This window comes from Oreochromis niloticus, linkage group LG9 (genome assembly GCF_001858045.2).
Source record: "Oreochromis niloticus isolate F11D_XX linkage group LG9, O_niloticus_UMD_NMBU, whole genome shotgun sequence".
NCBI classification, from domain to species: Eukaryota; Metazoa; Chordata; class Actinopteri; order Cichliformes; family Cichlidae; genus Oreochromis; species Oreochromis niloticus.
The window spans coordinates 13,682,731-13,704,213 of NC_031974.2; the positions used below are offsets into that span (position 1 = coordinate 13,682,731).

General features: G+C 38.3%; 1 protein-coding gene across 2 annotated transcripts in view; it reads right to left on the bottom strand.

Annotated features, from left to right (window-relative positions):
• Positions 1-555: 555 nt before the first annotated feature.
• Positions 556-21,483, bottom strand: part of cdh19 (cadherin 19, type 2) — a 29,126-nt gene continuing 8,198 nt past the window's right edge. For both annotated transcript variants that reach the window (XM_025910511.1, XM_003439146.5), the window contains 10 exons: positions 21,152-21,446; positions 19,246-19,365; positions 16,880-17,047; positions 15,626-15,813; positions 13,313-13,566; positions 11,930-12,066; positions 8,752-8,873; positions 6,864-6,981; positions 5,075-5,326; positions 556-2,683 (listed from right to left, as the gene is read on the bottom strand). In XM_025910511.1, the coding sequence (XP_025766296.1) occupies positions 2,169-2,683; positions 5,075-5,326; positions 6,864-6,981; positions 8,752-8,873; positions 11,930-12,066; positions 13,313-13,566; positions 15,626-15,813; positions 16,880-17,047; positions 19,246-19,365; positions 21,152-21,446 (2,169 nt within the window). In that variant the 3' untranslated portion in view covers positions 556-2,168. The remainder of the gene's footprint in view (positions 2,684-5,074; positions 5,327-6,863; positions 6,982-8,751; positions 8,874-11,929; positions 12,067-13,312; positions 13,567-15,625; positions 15,814-16,879; positions 17,048-19,245; positions 19,366-21,151; positions 21,447-21,483) is intronic.

The following is a 21,483-nucleotide window of genomic DNA, read 5'->3' on the forward strand; positions in this document are numbered from 1 at the left end:
AGAACAAAGTAAGTATGAACAAATGACTTAATCTGTAACATAATAAAATATAAAGAAACATGTAACTGAGTATTAATTTGCAGAATGTTTGTTTTGCCGGAAACAGAATGCTTACACAAACAAACCCGGGATAGTTAGTGCAGCATGTTACTTTGACAAATACCAAATCATAGCAAATAAATACAGAGACAGAACAATGTGCATAATGTGCAAAAAAAAGGTCAACACATCTGGGACAAGCAGAGAGCATTACGACTGCTCATCCACTTTGCCACAAACAGCCAATTGGTAGAGAAAAACAAGCAAGAATTTGCAGGATGTGATTGCTGCATTCATGTAGTTGCAAAATCATGACAATATATTAAGTAATCCAAAGTATTTAGATCACATTGAGTAACTTAACGGAAGACGTTAGAAACTACATTTTGGGCCATGTAATCTGTAATCTGTAGTGGGATACGTTTGGCTGTGGTCTTTCTATTTTGCTTGCGCACCATTTCCTGCCACACTTTCTCCTTCCAGTCAACTTTCCATCATATTTCTTTTCGACTTGGCACCATGAAAACAGACTTTTTTCAGCAGAGACGTTCTGCAGACTACCCTCCTCATTGAAGATGTCCATGATCGTCTCCTGGACAGCTGTCAACTCTGGAGTCTCGCCCATGTTTGAATAGTAATTTACTGAAATGGAATTTCTAGTAATTTGTGATATTGCATTTCTCATGAGCTATGAGCCATAATCATGAAAGTTCAAACAAGCAATATGTAATGAATATAAAATATATGAAAGTTTACCTTGTTGAATTAAATTCTGAATAGAAATAAAGCATAAAAGAAAAACTTGATAACAGCAGAATAAAATAAATAACATTCAATATTAAAAACTACTTCAGGTAACATGGCCCTGCATAACAAGCATATAATTTTTTCACAAATAAGATGATTTTCTAATATTCAGCCCAACCAACAAAACTGTCTTAGTTACCTTTTTTTGTTTGTTTGTTTAATGAGTAGTAAGTGTGTTCGTGTCACAGGACTGCTTATAGGAATGAATCAATGCCATGTAAGTTACATAGCATTTTCTTCAGCTTAAAGAGCACTTTAGCCTATTTAAACTCATTATTTTGGTTTTCCAGCGTACGAACACTGTTATAAACAGCCTATTTTCCTGCTGCAACAGAGAGCAGTTTCCAGCAAAAAAAGCTAATAAAGCCACTGAGCACTCCCTACTTAATGCAACAACAGATAAACAGCTCACAGCTGAACACAGTCACCAAGTTAAGAAGCCAAGGAGCCATGTTATATTATTTTTGTCCGTTCTTGGTGGAGGCAAAACACGCCTATAAGTAAATATTGACTGACTACAACTTGGATGCCCTAATACTGCCTGATCAGAAGGCGACTGCTTCCAAAATATATACTATAACAGCTTCACAGGATAAACAAAAATATGACGACATGATATCAGCCTGCTCTGTTTCCCCCACATTGCCAAAAAAACCAAAAATGTAAGCTTTAAGAAGAAATAGTTCATCACTGGCTTTGAGGAGAAAGAAGATGCAAGCTGCAGTCTTGGTCACTGCATACAACATTGCATCCTGACTGCTGATCATCTGAATAAGACAACAAGATTGATGATATTGTGCAACATGGCAGGTCAGTCTTTCATGCCCTGGTCATTTAAATCACTGACACATTTAACACAGCCAACATCTAGTGATTAATTATGCTCTCAAGCTCCATTATAATAGAAACAATATCATATCATGAAGTTTAAGTTATTCATGTTATTGAGCAGTGATATACAAAACAAAATGTATCAGGCCGCCAGTATCTGTTTTTAAGGCTTGATCTTATCAATAAAGGAATGCAGGAGACTGACACTTTGATAAATACAGTTTCTCAGTCGGAAAATTTACTTCATAAAATGTCAAACTTTTTGTTCGAGTCAACTCTTAACACATCCATCATAGAGCAGGAGGCGGGGTGATCCCTGGACAGGTCGCCGTTCTATTGCTGAAGAGAGACGGATCACATTCACACTCACATTCACACATAAGGCCAATTTAGACTCACCAGTAATCTAACATGGATTTGGACTGCATGTTCTTCATGAGTGCTTCTTGGACATGCACTCAGGAACAGGAGCACTTGTTTAATAAAGCAGATTAAAAGATTGTGTCTTCCTCTCTTGCACCGTACCATGGTGTGAGTCTTGCTAGAGAGGGTCTGGGATTACAAACAGACTGGTCAGACTCCAAAGTAGAACAGTCCAGTGAGCTCAGAGACCCTGTGGGAGACCCCGACCCTTCATATGCATAAGTTTGAAGGCAGTCGAAAGGAGGAGCATAAGGATCTTGATCAGCTTCTGCCAGCCTGTCCAGAATAAACTGCCTGAAGACCTCGTCCTCCGGGCCAATGAGGTGTGACTCTCGGAGGGACATTCGTATGCTGGCCCTGACATCTTCCCTTCGCATCCTCCTCTCCCTTCTCCTGGGGTGGGGGCGCATTGGGACAGTAGGTTGGCAGAAGTCCAGCTCCACTCCTCCAACTCCTGATTCTCCATAATAAAACACCTTCTGCGACACAGTCTCAGGCAGCTCCAGCTCCTTCACCTCCACCTCACGTCCCTCCTGCTGTTTTCTCCTGTGTCTCCTCACTATCAGCATTACGACTGACAGCACTGCAGACACAACACAGTAGGAGATCATTACAGTTAAACACCAGGGCATGAGCTTTGTTAGGAAAAAAAAATCTACAGTGCCCGATGGAGCATGCATGCTGCGTACAAGCACACCAAAAAGTAATAGCTGCCAGATTTGTTTTTGTGGATGCAAAAAATCTAAATGATGGCAAATTAGGCAATACATTCTTTTTTAGTTTTTTTGTTTGTTTGGTTGTTTTTTTAACTTCAGCTCACATACAAAGAAAGTGTTCCTTTATTTGCTCCATGTGGCACAGAATACTAAAACTGTTGTTATTTTTTTTCTGCCGGGTTTTCATCAGCTATTGTTCTCATCCGACAGAATGTTAGCATAGCAGGTTTTGTCATTAATCTTTCATGTGATGGGCACAGGGAGGACACAAAGCAGCCGAGGTCATAATAAAGCTCTTCACTATGCAAACCCATCAGTGTCCCAGGATGGCATTGCTACTGATGTATTGCAACCAATACGCACATTACCTGACATCATTGCTCTGCAAGCTTTCAGCATTTTAAAAGTGTGTGTTAAAGGCACGCTGGTGAGTCTTAAAAGGCAGATTCAAATGAAAGTGCAAATTTGTTAATGAAGAATCCTGCTATTTAACACACATTCGCATACTTGCCAAAGTGATGTGAGCTGGAACTGCTTTAGCTCAACAGACCTGCTGGAAAACAGTGACTTGTTTTAACGACAGTTTCAGTGAAGCTGACGTTATAAAACTCCAACATCTCAGGAGTTTGATTTACTGGTTTTCTTTTCCATAAGTAATATTGAATGAAAGAGCCTAAATTGCCTGTGAAATCCTCTCTGAATGAACTGTACAAAATAAAATTTACTAATTCACTCTTCCAGTGTATTTTTTTATTAAAGCAGTTCTTTTAAATTGAATATTCTTGTTTGATTAGACATCTTTTATTCCAGACAGACTTTGTAGTGACGTCGTATCAAATCTGAAGTCTTACTTAGAAGTGGAAATTATAATTGGAAATACTTTAAAATGCTTCTACACCAAAACCCAGACAAAAAGGAGCTACAGTTAGGCAAAGGTGTTATAAAAAGTACTTGTCCCCTTACTTTTTTCTTCTTTTTTTTTTTTTTTTGCATATTTGAAATACTTATGTCTCCATTAATTAAACAAATTTTAACATTAGACAAAAATAACCCACATAAATACAAAACTGTTAATGAACATGAGAAATTCGTTTATTAAGGGAAAAAAGGTATCTAAACCTACTTGACCCTGTGTCAAATAAGTTTTTGTGATAACTGCGAATGAGTCTTTCACATTACTGCAAAGGAATTTTGGTCCACATTGGTACATTTTAGAAAATTAACACCATGTTTAATGCCATGCCAAAAAATCTCAAATCAGTTTTAAATCTGGACTTTAACTAGACCAATCCAAAACCTTCATTTTGGATTTTTGTTTTTTTTAAGCCATTTAGAGATAGATGTGGAGGTATGTATTGGATCATTGTCCTGTTGCATAACCCGAGGGTGCTGGAGCTTCAGGGCAGAAACTGATGGCATTATCCTGCAAGATTTTCTGGTACAGAGCAGAATTCATTGTTCCCCCAATTACGACAAGTTGTCCAAGTCATGGAAACCGTCCCAAAATTTTAAGTTTTGTCTCATCAGTCCACAGAATACTTTTCCAAAAGTCTTGGGGATCATCAAGATGTTTTTTGGCAAATATGGGAGTAGCCTTTGTGATCTTTTTGGTCAGCATTGGTTTTCACCTTGGAACTCTCACATGATACCATTATTATTCAGATTTTTTGTTGTTGTTGAATCATGAACACGTACCTAACTGAGGCAAGTGAGGCTTTCAATTCTTTAGATGATTTTCTGGATTCTTTTCTGACCTCCTGGATGAGGCGTTCATGCGCTCTTGGTGCAATTTTGGTAGGCCAGCAACTCGTGGGAAGGTTTAACGCTGTGCCAAGATTTCTCTATTATTTGGATAATGGCTCTCATTATAGTTAGGAGTTCCATAGTCTTTGTAAACCTTTCCATACTGATAGATGTCAGTGAACGTGTTTCTCAATGGTTTAATTTGATCATGGCGTGATGTGCTGCTTTTTTGCAACATTTAGGCTACTTTACTTTTTCAACAGGTTCTGTTTAAGGGATTTCTTGATTCAACAGATCTGACAGCAATCAGCTAGTTACTTCATGATTTAACATGAAGTAACTTTTTCAGGTTTGGATATGGTTTTCTAAACAAATTAAATTATCATTTTAAAACTGGATTTGGCGTTTGCTCGGGTTATCTTTTTCTAGTACTAAAAATTTGTTTGATCATTTGAAACATCCACTGTTCAAAACTTAAACAGGATATGCACTGTGACAACATTATGCTTGCTTACCTGTGAGTGTGACCAGGCAGAACAGAATCCCTAACAAGGTTTGTAGGCTCACCCCCATGGAGAGAGCAAGGGCTTCCACCCCTCCTGTGGGACAATGGCCTGCAGGCTGACAGCTGCACACACTAATGGTGAGAGTGCTAGTACTGGAAAGGGCTGGAGAGCCACTGTCTGCCACCACCACAGGCAAAAGGTACTGGGTTCGATCCTTACGGGTGAAAGTACTCCGGCGTGCCACGATTCCAGCTGTGTTGTCTAAAAGGTATGCCAAATGTTAGAGATGCCCTTTTCAGTATTCTTTAAAAAAACATGAGAAATCCCAATGTGAATGCTGATGTGTCAAGAAAATACAAGGAGAAAAACCTGTGAAGTGACACACCTAATGCAATTTAAAATAAAAACCAGGCTCTCTAAAAAAAACCCTGCGCCTTGTCAAATCAATTTCTGGTCAATGTATAAAAGTAAATTTGGAAAATGAATTTAACTTCTGAGTGTGCCTGTAAGACTTCATGAAGGCACTGAACAAAAAACTTCTTTGGAGTCAAATAAGCCTTGTAGCATATGGAAATGTGTTTTATTAAACTTGTTTCTTGATTCATTATTCATTTCCTGGTTGCTGACTGGACTGCTGTGCTTGAGTGGCTAACCACCCATACGCTGCACCTGCATACATTTCATTCTAACTTACTCAACACATTCAAACATGCTCTGTACTTTAACAATGATGTCTCTTCAATTTACTGCCCATTTTCATTATAAACCCTAAAAAAGGGTTGAGTGCACTCTAAGCCAAACACCTCAATTTACTTACTCAAAAGACAGTCAGCCACACAAAAAGTAGAACCTACACAAGGATTTTCATCTCAGAATATTCCAGGATGCATTTATTTATTTTTTCTTTAATCAAAAAATATCGCTGTTATTTTGTCCTTAGCCTAAAATCATTGCAGGTTATGACTTAGCTGTTGTTCATAGCTTTTCTGGCAGGAACCATATGGGATCCCGTGGCTTCTTCTGTTTTCGTGTTCATTTTTGCTCCACAGCCTAAAGCATCTGATGGAAAATGTCAGTGATTTGCAGGATGACATTTTTTGGAGCAAGAAGTATAATTATACAGATTTAGTTTATGCTGAGGGTCTCACTGCAATAGCCCTGAGTCAGTCAGCAGCTGGTTCGTTGCACTTGGAGGGAAAACAAGTCACACTGTGACCGATTACATTGTTAGACTGACATCACATTAATCTCTGTATTATTATTTTTCTAGTTTCTTAAGACTTTCTTTTAATCATTCACTGCACATGTTTTGGGGTGAATTTGGGGAAAATATGCCTGTTTTCTGAAAAGAGCTAAGTGGGACTATCAGCAACACTGTCACTCACATATATGTTTATACAGAAAATATAAAGCTTTAGCCTCCACAGGTTAGAGAAGCTTAGCAAAATGTGAGAAACAGGTGCAGCAGTGACTCTGATTCTTTCTCAAGCTTCTAAAACTCACAATTAGTCATCTTTCCTTTCCAAAATGAATAACGGCATTACCTCATAGTAACATTTTGGCATGGATTGAATGAATTCAATAATACAGGGTAATAACTGCGCTTTAGAAGCTAACTGGCCAACTTTGTGAATATGAAACAACACAGACACTCTAAATGATTCCCTTGTTGTGAGTTGTTAAGCTACTCTAAGAGCCTGTTTGATGTAACTCAGTAGTTACTGAATGAGCATGGTATCTAGTAATTCTAAAGCAGACACATTTGTATGCATTTGTATATTATTGATTTGACTATAACCTTGATTATCTCTGATTGTGAAGTTTGGATTAATGCGCTTCTCGGGGACCATAGAGAAGTAGAAATGATGTCCTTCGACAGGGTCGTCTGGATCAACGGCGCTGAGCAGCTGAATGAGCTGAGAGAACAAAAACAGAAAATACAGAAAAAACAAAGCTGCAAGAAGTGATGAAAGTAAGTAAGGAGGAATTGTATCCATCTATTCATATATACATACACGTGTAGAGTGCTTAACAAATTTATTAGACCACCTATCATGGAAAAAAGAAAACTTGGGCATTTTATAAATCTGTCAAAAAATTTCATTGTTATTAATATGTGAAAAAAAGTTGCCAAAAAAACTTAATTCATATATTTATACCCAAACTTGTGCGATTGCAACATTTTTTTTCTGTTCAGGAATGCAATTAAATAACTGTAATTTGGCAACTTCATCAAAAATATTGTGGTTTGCTATTTTTATCTGCTTTTTTTTGGAAAATAATAAATGTGAAAATAATGAATTTTTAATTATTTATGAAATAATTAGCATTAAAAATATCGATTTGATTAAAGAGCTTGCACGTACTGGTGGAAACCAAAAAAAATGATGGTAATTACCAGTCCTGGTAATTTTAGGCAGCTGTGGCATAAATGAACCTCATTAGATCATCTGTATCCTCGTGCCATCCTAGAAAAGCCTGTTTTATTGTTGCTGACTGAAAACATCTTCTTTATTCTGATTTGGAACGTATAGCTTTTGAATTACATTATAGCAGTATAGGAAAAAGAGGTATAATGAATGCAATTAGTATACCGAATAATAAGGTGCAGCAATGTATTTCTATAGTTTCAATGATGTTTTATGCATGTATCTGTATGAATGTGTGGTGATTATTATTATCTTTATTTTTTATTATGAATTTATTTGTAACTTGGTGAATCAGAAACAATTTTTACCCAAGTTGAATTAATTCTAGTTCTCACCTTACACTGGGTGGTGACCTAATAAATTTGTTGAGCATATATCTATAAAACACAGTATTATGCAAAAGTTGAGAATCACAGTTCAGTTCTTTGTATTTTGCCTCCAAGGAGCCAGACTTTCTTGTCAATTATTGAAGCTGCCTTTAGAAATAGTTCTCAAGGCCTTCTCAAGGTCCTTCAGTAATTGTCTTTGGACATTGGCTGCTTTTTTACTCATTTACAATTCAGTTGATTTCAGTTTAATTCATACAGCGCCAAATTACAACAACAGTTGCCTCAAGGTGCTTTATATTTTAAGGTAGACCCTACTTTCAATCCAGTTTTAACAGTCTCAACATTTACCTATGAATCATCCAAACATCAAAAAACCACAATACTGAAGGGATGAACCAATGAAGCTCTCATTTCTTTAATGAATCTAGGGAAAATGCCAAAGATAACACAGATTGACATACATAGTATGTTTTGCACCAAAAATGTTGAGATATCTGGATAATTGGAGGAAGTAAAAGTGGCAAGCCAAGAAAAACTATCTACAGAAAACCTTTCCCAAGACTACTTAAAGAAATGACATGAAGCTTACCTAAGAAAGTTCAGTCTGTGTTGAATAAGGTGAAATAAATCACAGGTGAAACCAATACAGCTATTTCCCATTTTCAAGTCTTGCTCTTTGGAACCAAAATGTGAAGGAAGGAAGGAAGGAAGGAAGGAAGGAAGGAAGGAAGGAAAGAAAGAAAGAAAGAAAGAAAGAAAGAAAGAAAGAAAGATAGATAGATAGATAGATAGATAGATAGATAGATAGATAGATAGAAATACTATAGGACACAATATGACAACTTTTACAGTTCACATTCATGTATATTCAGCTTTCCACTCTGCAGTGTAGTAAATCGTGAACATCAGTGCATCATAATATACATACTTCTCCTGCCTGCGTCCCCTCACAGATATATGGCTGGTAATCTCTTGCAAGCCTTGGCACATTGTCGTTTATGTCCAGTACTTTGATGAACACCACCACAGAGGAGGATAAATGGTTCTGCGCTGCAGTAGTGAAGATAGACATTTGCTGGAGTCCACTGGGTCCATGTATCATAAATGCTTTGTAAAAGCTCTGTCAAAATAACACTTAAGACTGAGAAATGTTTCTGTCTTCTAGCTTTAGGAATGCGGGGGAAAAAATGGGCACCAGCATCACACTGCTTTCACCAAAACAAAATAAACGAATCAACAGTAAACAGTTATACCTATTATGGAAATTTAAGGCTTCAGTCTACAGTAGCTGTTCCCAACATTTTTTTTCTGAGGTGCACCCACTGGTCTGTGAGATGGAAACTGAACGACTGGTAGGTAGAAACGAAAATATATCAAATGTGACTTTTCCTGCAAGCTTTTTTTTTTTTTTACAACTTGTGATTTCTCCACTCTCAAAAGTCTACAACTTTTGAGAGTGGAGATGTAATTGTTTTTCTTTCTTTTTTTCTTTTCTGCAAAAGAATGACAAAAATATGACATTATCTTTTACCATGAAGACAGCATTTTAGCACAAGACCAGCTGGATAAAATCAGTTACAAACAGGGTGAGGCGCCTAAAAATAATTTTGATTGCTTTGGTTGCCAGCATATTGCCGTTCTTGTGCATAATTTGCATGTAATTTACTTTGCTGTAGTGAAGCTTGAAAAAGTGTGAAGCAAAATGAAAATGCAGAACATTTACTTTTAAAGTTAATGTTGTGGCATCACCACTGCAACCAACACATTTCAAAATGTACTTTTTCAGGCTAAGTCTTCACTTCCAATTTGCATCACTCATTTCTTGGTTTCACGACCACTTGGTGAGTAGTTTAACTACAGGTCACCGTGGCAATCCGCTATCTACCAAAGCCCTCAAAAGGAGGTTTTCAGTACACCACTGTATACCTCTTTGCGGCCAGTTTCACGATAGCAACCGACAGCAACTGGTTGTCAACCAGTTGCAGAATACATACTTTTCTTCAGGCAGTAGTGGTCAGTAGAGGGTGACGGACTCGTCTCCAGGCCCGTATGAATAGGACTTTACCAAATGATTTTACAGCGACCTCCAGCAACCACTCGCAACTGGTCAGGGAATACACATTTGTCCTTACCCAACTGGTTGCTGCCAGATGACAGTCTCTAAGCCTGTGTGACTGAGGCTAAATGACACACTCCATGAAGAAGTGGAATGGCACACTCCATGAATATATCTCTCAGTCCTGACACTCTGGTGTCTAAGGAGTGACGGAGAGTTGATGAGTGAGTGGGTGAAGGAGAAGCTAAGATACTGTTGGGTTCTGATTTAACAAGAAACCTCTGTCCATCACATGACCTGCTGGTGATTAGGTCATGGTAGCAGAAAATGAATGACTGAGTAAATAAATTAGGACACATTTTTTATGTCAATGGAATTAAAAGGACTGTCCAAAAAATCCTAATATTTAAGCAAATGAACATAGGCAATTCATGCCATTGTGTACAACAATTTAAAATCAAATTTAAAAAAGGTTCATTTAACAATTTGAGCTATTTATTTGTTGCTTTTAATTCCATATTTTAAACAACAATCCACTGTGAAATATTTCAATCATTCAGCAATATTTTTGGCTTCCTGGTGATATGTGCCCACAGGAGCTTGTTTACACATTAGGGTTCACCCTGTTTTCAAGCACTGGACACTTTGTGGGTGACTCACTGAAAGTAAAAACAGCTGATGTACATGTACTCGCTGTCTCTCTCCTGTCGAAACACTGAGCTGCATCTGACTCCTGTAAATGTTTTCTTTCATTACAAAAAGCAAAAATGCATTTTCCAAAGAAGCTGAGGTGACAAATAAGGCTTATGGTCGCTGAATCTCTTTCTTTGTTTTTTTTTTTAGATGGCAATGACAAGTTTCAAAAGTTTTTCAGAAGTTATCAGGGAAACTGCCATACTCCACTGGATTGGATAAGGTAGCCTAAACCTCAACTTTAAGTAAAATTTAGTGAACAGTTCCTCACTGAAAATCAAAATGCTACTTTACTACATGGTGATTACACACACAGCATTTTCATTTTCATGGACTCTCACTAATAAAAAGGATAAAATTTTTGTATATATTGTAGAGGCTCCAGAAAAAAATATTTGACAGCATTCATTGGACTGACCAGTAGTCAGAACTATGGGAAAGTTCGAGCAAGGACAAGATTTACACAAATTAGGAAAGTCTCTTGGAGTTATATTTGAAAAACTGTGAATTCCAAGATCACCAGTTCAAACAACTGTAAGTATGATACTTGGATGTGTCACCACTTTAACAAAGTCTGGAAAAAGAATCAAACTATCGCCATCAGATGAGAGGAAATTGGTTAGGCTGTTTAGGAACAACCCGGGAACCACCAAGGCTCAAGCATAACATGAAATGGAAACTGCTGGAACACCAGCAGCCAAACTGGCCACAATGACAAAGGATGTGTTTGGAAGAGTAAAGGTGAGGCTGCGAACTTAAGAAGACTGTACCAACTGTCAAGCATAGTGGTGGTAGTATAATGGTCTTGGACTGTTGCTCTGACATTGCTACTGGTAAATTACACAAAGTAGTTTAAATAATCAAAGAGGAAGACTACCTCAAAATGTTTTTATCAAAGATGTGTAATCATTTCACCCTGGAAAATTAGCACAGCATTTGTGCCCATGATGAGTGGAGGTAAACTTCTAACCACAACCATATATGAAAGGATAAGTAGCACACATTATATTTTAATCAATGTGTCGATTTTTTTATAGTTAACTTCCATCCATCTGTCCATCCATCCATCCATGGGGGCTTTTGTAGGGCAAGTAGTAGGTTACATCTAAAACAGTTTGCCTGTGTATTACAGTGATTATTAACATGTGCTCAAATTAGCTGAGCCAATCCAGTCGTTCCAGATAGTTCCCGGCAACAGCATAAGTACAGGGATATCCCCTTGTGAATCTCTGCTATAGTAGATTTCTCATCAGCAAATTGCTGGAACGTATTTTGCACACGTTTGGGAATAATTGTGCCATAAGTCGACCATTAACATTACCATACGCTCTTATAAAAAACATGAAACTCTCCTTACTTGTTTCCTTAGCTTCAACTGTCACATTGTGCCAGGCTGCAGTCTCTCGGTCCAAAGACTTAGCGACAGTTATCGTTCCATTGTTTGGGTCTATTTTAAAAGCTTTTGTGGTATCGCTCCTTTTGTCAACAGAGTATCTGGAAGAAAAATCATGGAGACATACCATTTAGAAGGCAAGGTTGTTTTCTGGGCAAACAAAACATTGCGATACCACAGGGAGATTAATTAGGCAAACTGCTCAATTTTTTAATCTGTTGACAGATATCCAACAAAGCAAGTACACACATGAGCTAGTCTGACACAGCGACAACAACACTGTGAAAACAAAGCACCTCATGCAGATGGCACAGACATGGTTTTGTGTGTTTTCCCAGTTATTTTAAATGAATATTATTTTTAATCTGACCAAAGACATTTTCTGTTTTGACATAAGTGTATAAATAGAAGGTAAAAGCAGGTAGACATGGAAATTCGTAACCATGGAAAAAGAGAGACGCTTTTATGGCAATTAAATAATAACGGCCTTGCATGATATTACGTTCTGTGTCATGTTTGCTGGTAATGGGTGACAAGTGGGTCTACAATTTTTTGTCAAAATAATCTTCAGGGAAAATGAATGTAACTATCACAAGCAAACTAGGCCATTTTTATTGTATACCACTTTCTCATCATCATAAGATTCTTAATAAAAAGTGATTAGAACAACCTGGTAAATTAGGATACCAGAGTGATGAATTCTTTCTGTGAGCTACTTTGCTGATAACAGCATGGGAAATTTGACCACAGCAACTTTAATCATATTTACTAGAACTGTGGAAACCACTAAAATGTCAGCCTGAATTTATTAATCAATGAGACACTGTCACCAAAGGGACAGTAATAGACGCTAGGCTGAAGATGATATGCAGCACCTGCCATTCTTAAGCTCTGCTGAGATGGACTACAGGCACCAGTAGTGCGCCTGTCTACTCTGCAACGTGCCCCACTTGCAAATGACTGCAAATCTCAATTCCATATGCCACCTCGTATGGTGCTTTATTACATTCCCACGTCCTAGCAACGTTGCTTTGTGATAATACCACGGCAATAGATAGAAAAGCCTCTGAGGTTAAAAAAAAACTGTCATGATTTATTCAGCAGGGCTCATTTTCTACTAAAGTAATATGAGATAAATATGACCATGTACAGGGTATCCAGAGATCAAGGGTAAAAATGGATGCACCGAACCGGTAACGCTATTTGAAATGAAATGATTTTTCACCCTGTGGAGGAAGCTGTCTAAAGATGTTCAGCCCATGCCAGCTTGGGTATCTACCTTATCATTATCGTACTGGTAGTCGGATGGCATATGCCATTCTTCCTGGTTTAGACAGTTCACATTACCTGATGGGATTGTTGACTGTGTCAGTGTCTCTAGCGCTAACGCTGCCAACCACAGTTCCCACAGCTGCATTTTCAGGAAGTTTCCACTCGTAGACTGGCGAAAGGAAAACAGGTGGCTCATCCTCATCTCTCACAATGACTTTCACTGTCGTCTTATCAGTGAACTCGTCCAGACTCAGAAAACGAGTGTCCACGTGGTCATTGACCGCCTCAGCGGTCATGTCAAAACGTCTCTTAACTTCAAAGTCCAAAGGCTGTGAAGGAAAGAAATACTCAACTTTTTATAGCTTGTATTAGAACAGAGGTTGTTACAAGAAGAATAAAAAACATAATTTATCACAATTAAATAATCAAACAGCAAAAACTTTTGGAAAACAAAGAAAGTTGTGCATAAAACCGATGATTTTTCTGCGGAGAGCAGGACATGACTGCGATTGGATGTTAAACTTGTTTAGTCAGTGTCAATACGCTACCAGCTGTGAGTATGCACTTAAATAATGCTGCGGTTTTGATTAACATGCTGCTAGTAATAAGAAAACAGCATGCAAACCATTACCACATTCCTAGAATGATTCAGAAACAGAGTCAATAATGTTTGTTATTTTTTTTCATGATCACGGCATCTAAATTGAAATCTCCTGTTCTATAATTGAGAGAGATATTGCATGTAAATGTGAAAAAGTAAAGTGAATAAGGTGAAATCATAAGTTCAGCAACACCCAGACAGCAGTCTTCATTCTATATAAGTGTAGTAACGGTACTCAGGAATTGATTTTTGTTAATAATTTGAACTAGTTCGGTCAATAACTTTTCAATATTCTCTGGATTAACCAATAGATTAATTGGCCTTGTGGTTGTGGTTTTGCAAAAAGATGTGATTATTTCACTGAAAAATACATAAATAAATAAATAAACACACACACAGACAATATCACACAGGTTTGGACCACCCTTTGGCTTGGTTCTGTTGAAGCCGTTGCTGATCATTTGCACAGCATGCTTTGGCTGTCAATCACAGTCTGTCAATAGACACAGGAGTCTGACAGTTTACAAAGGAGTGAAACATGGCATTTAGCTTAACTATGAGCACTGACTGAAAACAGAACACAAGAAGAGATAGGCTCGTGTATGTTTAGTGCAAATGCTTGGTTATACTGATGCAAGCCATTCATATATATATATATATATATGTGTGTGTGTGTGTGTTGTTTGCTGTCCCTTCACATTTTCCTGTAACTGACTATAGTACTGATCCTTTTTGTTTTTGTGAGATGTGAATACTTTAATGCAATTTCTGGTTCTTAATATTAATATGTAACACCTATCAATTTAGAATTTTATTAGAGCCACCTTAAGAAAAAAAATAGTCAAAAGACTTTTTTTTATTATTCATATTGAGAATGAAGTTGAAATTTTGAGGATAAAGTTGAAACGCTCTTTTGAGAATAAAGTGGAAATGTCGAGAATAAGGTCAACTCCCTTCATCCATCTCAATATGCATTCTTGTGTGTACTTGTGTTCTTCTGGACTTGTGAAATGTCATCAGCTGCAGCCTGATTGTCTGATACAGCATCATCCCTTCTGTACGGCACAAAGGTGTAATCATCAAAATCCTTGCATCTCTCCATTTTTACCTACTTCACATTGCACAAATGAAGCCAAGTCTTCCAAGCTTGTTTACTCATCTACTAACTAAGTTATCTACACAAGGCCTTTTGTAGAAGGTCCAGCAGCTGTACACTAATGACATTAGTGCCATTAGCTTAAATGTAAAACATTATTCTCAATATTTCAATGTTTTGTGTCAAAATTGTGTTTTTTAACACAAGTACTTTCAAGGATTGCAGTACCCAAATGCCCAACCCAGAGAAGGACTTGTGGCTGGACAAACAAACAGACACACGCACAGATCTTGGGTTAGTTGTTTGGTTTAGCCTCTCCGAAACAACAGCCATTTCTTCAGGGCTTTTTTTGTAACCAGCATACCTGAATAGAAGCTCAAGGTTTCCTGTACCATGCAAAGATCATTGAGTATAGCTGGTAGTTTTGAGATTGTTGTTCAACAAATGCAATCTACCCTTTACTCTCCACTTAAACTGTTTAACTGTATGTAACCAAAGCTTGCTTAAAAGTGGCTGGTAAATTCAGATTATTTGCAGACTTCAAACAGAAACCAGAATGTTTCAAGTACCAACCTGCTCTACCGATTTTGCATTTTCATAAGCAGCTATAGATTTATAGAATGCACACACACACGCACAGATGTTCACAGAGAATCTAAATATTCGATGTAGATATTGTAAATAGATTCACCTTGGCCAGTAGAATTACTCCCTCTTGTGTTACTGGGTCTGTTTTAATGGTAAAAGTGCTTTCTTCCAGTTCACCCTCCAGACTGTAGGTCATTTTGGCATTGATGCCAGTGTCTCCATCCTCTGCCATGATTCTGCCTATTGTGGTGCCGATGGCTGCGTTTTCGGGGACAGCAAAGGTGTAAAGGTCTGAAGAAACAAGAATATTTTCTATGAATCATTTTGATGCCATTGGGCTCAGAAGATGAACCTTGGAATAGGATATTAAAAGGAATACAAAATTTAGTTGATACCAAACTGGTACTTGTGCTGTCTGCAATGACACTTTGAAAAGTTGATAAATTTGGAGCAAAAAACAACAAATGAAAAAGTTTCTCCACCCGAACACTGTATACACAACTTGACAGTAACTTGTTAATAGCTAGTCAAGAGAGGCTGCTTGTGTGTAAAGTGATAAGAAGGAAGAACATTGTGGTGGAGGGTCAATTTGTGTGAGTCAAAGATAAGTTGTGGCAACACATAATCCCAGCCTAACTGTAATAAGAAGATGAGAAAACGTGATTGTGTCTTTGAGCAACTCCATTTGGATGGCTGCCACAACTGGGTGGAACTCGACACTCGACAGGAAACCAGCTGCTTCTGAAGAAAAAAAAACTGTGCCGATAATAATTTGCAATTATGTGACAAAACATAAGACATGGTTCAAAGCAAAGTGTGGCCATACAATATTTAAAAGGCCTTTTGACTGAACATAAAATCCATGGGACACATTCAATGAATGTGAATGTGACATTAATAGTTAAAGGTATCATTCTTGCTGTCTCAGTCCTACAGAATTGATTTCTTCCCACGGCATTCATTTAGTGGGGTTTATCACCGGGAAGGCTAGGTTTGCTTCCAAAGGTCATGACAAATGTCCTCTCGTGTGTGAATGATTAAATTCATCCAGTGTATGGAACATGTACACAAGCGCAAAATGAGCAAAACATCCCAATCGCCTTTGCTGTCTCCTTCACTCTCTCTCATTCTTCTCTCAAGCCTGCCATCTTTTAATTTTGGCTGCTGGCTGAATAACAGACAGCTGAATGCAGCACAAACCACCCACCCGAACCGGAGAAGTGTGATCAAATAAATAGCTCATAGGTATAATATTAAACATGTCCTCACAGACTGCACTGCTTTGTACTCTTTCATTGATTCCCTCACTGTGTATGGCCTAATGTTTGCACCACTGTGAGTCATATCTGTGACTCACGCTGCTGGAATGTGGGTCCATTGTCATTGACATCAGTCAAGCTGACCGTAACCGTAGTGGAAGAGGAATAACCGCCGCTGAGACCCAGCATATCCTTCACCTGCACCACCACCTGGTACTGCTCTCTGGCTTCACGGTCCATATTTTGCCAAGATGTTACAATAATCCCTGCAGGTAGATAAGACAGGGAGAGAGAGGAGGGGGCCAAGAGGAGACTTTGGTTCATTAAGACAGCATTAAATATATCTGTGGGTGTTTGGTTTTTTTTCAACCAACTGTAAGTAAACAAACTTTGCCTGAAGTTGTACTCGAGCGCACCGTGCAAAATGTGCAGTAAAACTGCATCACAATAAATGTCCAGTCTTCAAATTTAATCAGCACAAAAAGGAATATTAAGAGGGCTTTCAGATGACTTAATGCTTCCTCTGTCTGGGCAAACTGGAAGATGAGGGGAACAGTAAACAGTAAACAATTTAAATCAAACAAATTAGATTGACCCAGCAAATTTATATGCCATTTGTGGATTTGAATTATCTCAATATCATGTTCACTGAATCTTGTGTTGAAATGACGTAAACATTTTCGTAGTCTCCATCTTTACTATGAAAAGATCAAAAATGCTCTGTGGTAGCTGGGGTGGTCTCCAGCGCCTCACTGACCCCGATAAGGATAAGCAGAAGTTGGATGGAGTTTAAAAAATAGATATATATATCTCCGAACTTGTCCTAACAGGTCAACTGAAGCCATGTGTAGAACTACAAGTTGTAGTCATTTGGAGCCAACTGGTACCTACGCTTCAATTGAAACCAGCAATTGGCTTTCTAAAAAGTCATATTTGGCCTTTTACATATTGCAGTAATTTGCATTTAAATATTTTATTCCATGCCGGTGATTTCCTCCCCCAACTTTTAACAGTTAAGGTCAATAACATGTGTGGGAAGTGCTGTAACTGACCTCTGATTTACACAAGAAAATAGCGGGGATGCATGTGGGCATTAGTAAAATCAATTGTCTGTCACAGTATGAACTTGTCTAGCTGGCCTCAAAAGTAGCTAAATCTGTCAATAGCTGTTTTAGGCTCCAGTCCATCGAGAGAAAAAAAGTGGTTGAAGATGCCTATACGATGAAAATTACTGCGACTGTGATTGCGACGTATGATCTTCTTGCCTTTTAAATGGTTGCTTCAAAGACGGAGACCAGCTCTGAGACCACTTAGAGTTAGCTGCCATCTTCAAACTGCTGTTGGCAAGTCAAGATGGTGATAAAACGTGCCTAAATGGCACTGAGACGGAATCAGTCTGCTAGCAGTTTTTGACTGAATTGGATCAAGTTGGCACTTACATGCAGTCTGTTTGCGACAATACCCTGATTAACTGTGATAAATCTCAAATCTGTTGCTATCTACATCAGACGGGAAGTGCTGTACCCAAGCCAGGGGAGGACGTGCCACTAGGAGACTGAGAATCTACACATCTACACATCAGGCACATTCTCTCAGCCACAGACCGGGCCAGATCTAAAAGGGTCAGATTTTTAATTTATACATTTCTAAACAAATGGCGGCAGCTGGTTGATATTATTAATTACCCACATTCTACCAAGAACGGTGCAAATTTGTGGTTCAAAACTAAGGGAGAAAGTAATAGCTGCATTTTGACGGGCATACATATGTGAGGCTCAGCTGCAAACACTCTAAGACAAAGAAGTGAGTAAAAAGCAAGAGGACTGCTTTGACCCATCTCTCCTTGCTAACTATTCGCTGAATCCAATAACTATTTCGGCAACTATCACATACATAAGACATGCTTGTCAGTGTTAAATTTAGCATAGTTTACAGTAAATAGCCTACCACAAACTAAAGTAACTCAAATTTGTGTGTTTTATTATTTGATGGAGCAGATGAGTTCTGCTCATCGGGGGAGACTGATTGGAAAGTGCTGGCAGTCTATCAGTGTTTATAAATTGGATGGTGATTTATTGCAAACCATCGACAATCTATTTGAGAGTATTTAGTGTTGTTCTTTATCTGAGTTGGACTAAGAGAGCTCGCCTCCCACCAGGCGCCTGTTGCAACCATTGCCTTGTGACCGAAAGTGGTTACTGCAACTACTAGCAATTGGTCCCAGACGGCAAAACAAATGCAGTGCAATTACTGCCAGTCACCAGTTTCCTGGTTGCACAGAGTTTGCTGTCCAATTTTACTCTACTGTGACTGAAGCCTTAGAGGTACAGTCACCAATTAAGTTTATGTAATCTTATAATTAAAAAGAAATTCTAAACTTGTCAAATGTGAAGATTGGACATTTTCCTGATTAAACACAATGGATAGTTTAAACTAAAACACTATAGCTGTCAGCATCATGTACCGGTCTTTGGCTCCACAGAGAAGTAAGGTTCCCCCTGCAGGATGGAGTAGATGAGCTTGGCGTTGTTTCCAAACATGGGATCATCAGCATCTGTGGCTGTCACCTGTGCCACTGTGGTCCCTGTGGGGGGGGGGAGCAGATCACACAGTCAGAGTTAGCTCAGGCAGCAGTTCCAGTCGATGGGGAAATAAAGTGATTATAGTATAGTCCCGCAGGGTCTGTCTGACTGGCTCCAGGGGGGAGTAGTGGAAATGGAAGAGGGTGGATAGTTGAGGTAGGGTTAGAGGAGGGATGTTGACTAAGGCAAAAGGGTTGAGGAGGTGGGGGCAGTAAAGCAGCCTTGGCCTTTCACCACTCGGTAAGGCGGTGCAGGTGTGCGTGACAGCCTCTCCAGCCCTATTGCGACATCTCACTCTCCACGTGCCACTTGTTTTGTCTCCTTCGCTCTCATTCACTTTTATCTGTCCATCTTTCACACTTACTTGCATTTTCTCCACTGACCATATCCTTGTCCTTGCTTTGCTTTTTACAGTATATTTTGCTCCCTCAGCCCTCTTCCCTATCTAGTTCTTTCTTCCCACAGAGCACTCTATCTTTCACACAGTCAGGGATTTACCGCAGCATTTCTTATTTTACAATGCCCTCACTCCAACCTTCCCCTCTCACTTTCTCTTTCTGAGTCAAATGCATTATGATTTATTACGAGCTAGATATTATGCTGCTAAAGCAGATTACATATAAATTGAAATGGTAATGTCTGTGGTATGAAAGGGCAGTGGTTATAATAACATTATTTAAGAAATTTATCCATAAAGGCATTGGAGCTATCATACAGAATCCAATATTTTTAACTTCCTGAATAGGGACAGATGACAGACATTCATATAACCTTTTGTTCATTGTCTTCAGTCAATATTTAATTTAAGAAAATTTATTTCAGTACTGTGTCAATTTTTATCAATATGATAGAAAAAGTTTATTTGCAAATAAATTACTCCTTTTTGTGAATTATATTTTAAATACAGAAGACTGGATCCTTACAGATCTAGACAGGCCTTGTTCATGTCCTATTAATACCAGAAATTGTACAAAATAATTTGGAGGGAGCGGTGAAGAAGAGTGATGGAGATAAAAGGTAAAAATGCTTTGAGCTGTCAGTAAGAGCAAGACCTGTATAGTATAAGTATGAAATAATTATTTCCCCATTTTAAAAAAGAAATTTAGAAAATTTCTACTATTATTAATCTAAACTCAAGTGAAAAATGCTAATGACTTCTTGTTCTTGTTGATATTCTTAAAAGGACAGCTGATTAGCGGGTTAAGGATTTACAGCTCATTGTGACAGAACAGCCTCCCTTGATAGTATTTCTCTCCTAAGTTCAACAGGCAGCGAATGCAATAAAGTGGCTCCAGAGTCCTTAATACTTACAGAAAGGCTTGGAACTACAGCCCATTCATTCTTGACTGTTTCTAGGAAGTGCCATCTAGCGAAGTGGAAGCTTAGAAATTCTCTGATAAGAGTCAATAAAAAGTACATGTATGTCGAATATTGCTATTACCGCTAAAATTACTAATAATTATTTACACATTATGTAGTAAAAGCTGAGATTTAGATTTAGAGACTCTCTACAGCTGATGGCACTTTTGGTCCTAAACTACTGATTTTAAAAAAGGCTAGACCTGGACAAAGACGTGTTTAAATTCTAATGCCAACATGCCAGTGCGAGCATGCTAATGCCACAAGATTAGCTTGCTAACACTAGATCAGAATGTGAAAAGTGTTCTAACAAGCACACCATTAACAAAGCATAACCAAGGCTGTTAGAAATGACCTTTTAAAATGTAGTTAGTGTCTGTGTTTTCAACGTTTCATAAAGGGACTTTTTTACTCTTTTTTCACACATACCAATTGGACACATCTCAGGAATGCTGGACACATATGGCTCATTTTGGAACTGGGGGACATTGTCGTTAATGTCCTGCACTGTGATGATGAACTCTGACTGGGGCTCCTCTGGTTCGTTGGACCATCTATTGATGGCCTGGGCTTGGAGCACATAGAACGCCTTTTCCTCACGGTCAAGCTTCTTCAGTGTCCGGATTTCCCCAGTATACTCGTTTATTTCAAACACATCTCCAGCACCTTCTCCTGATAATATGTACTTGATGGAAGACTCACCTTGATCAGAATCAGATTTGAGCTACAAAAAGAAAAGGAAGGTATATTAAAGTTGTTTT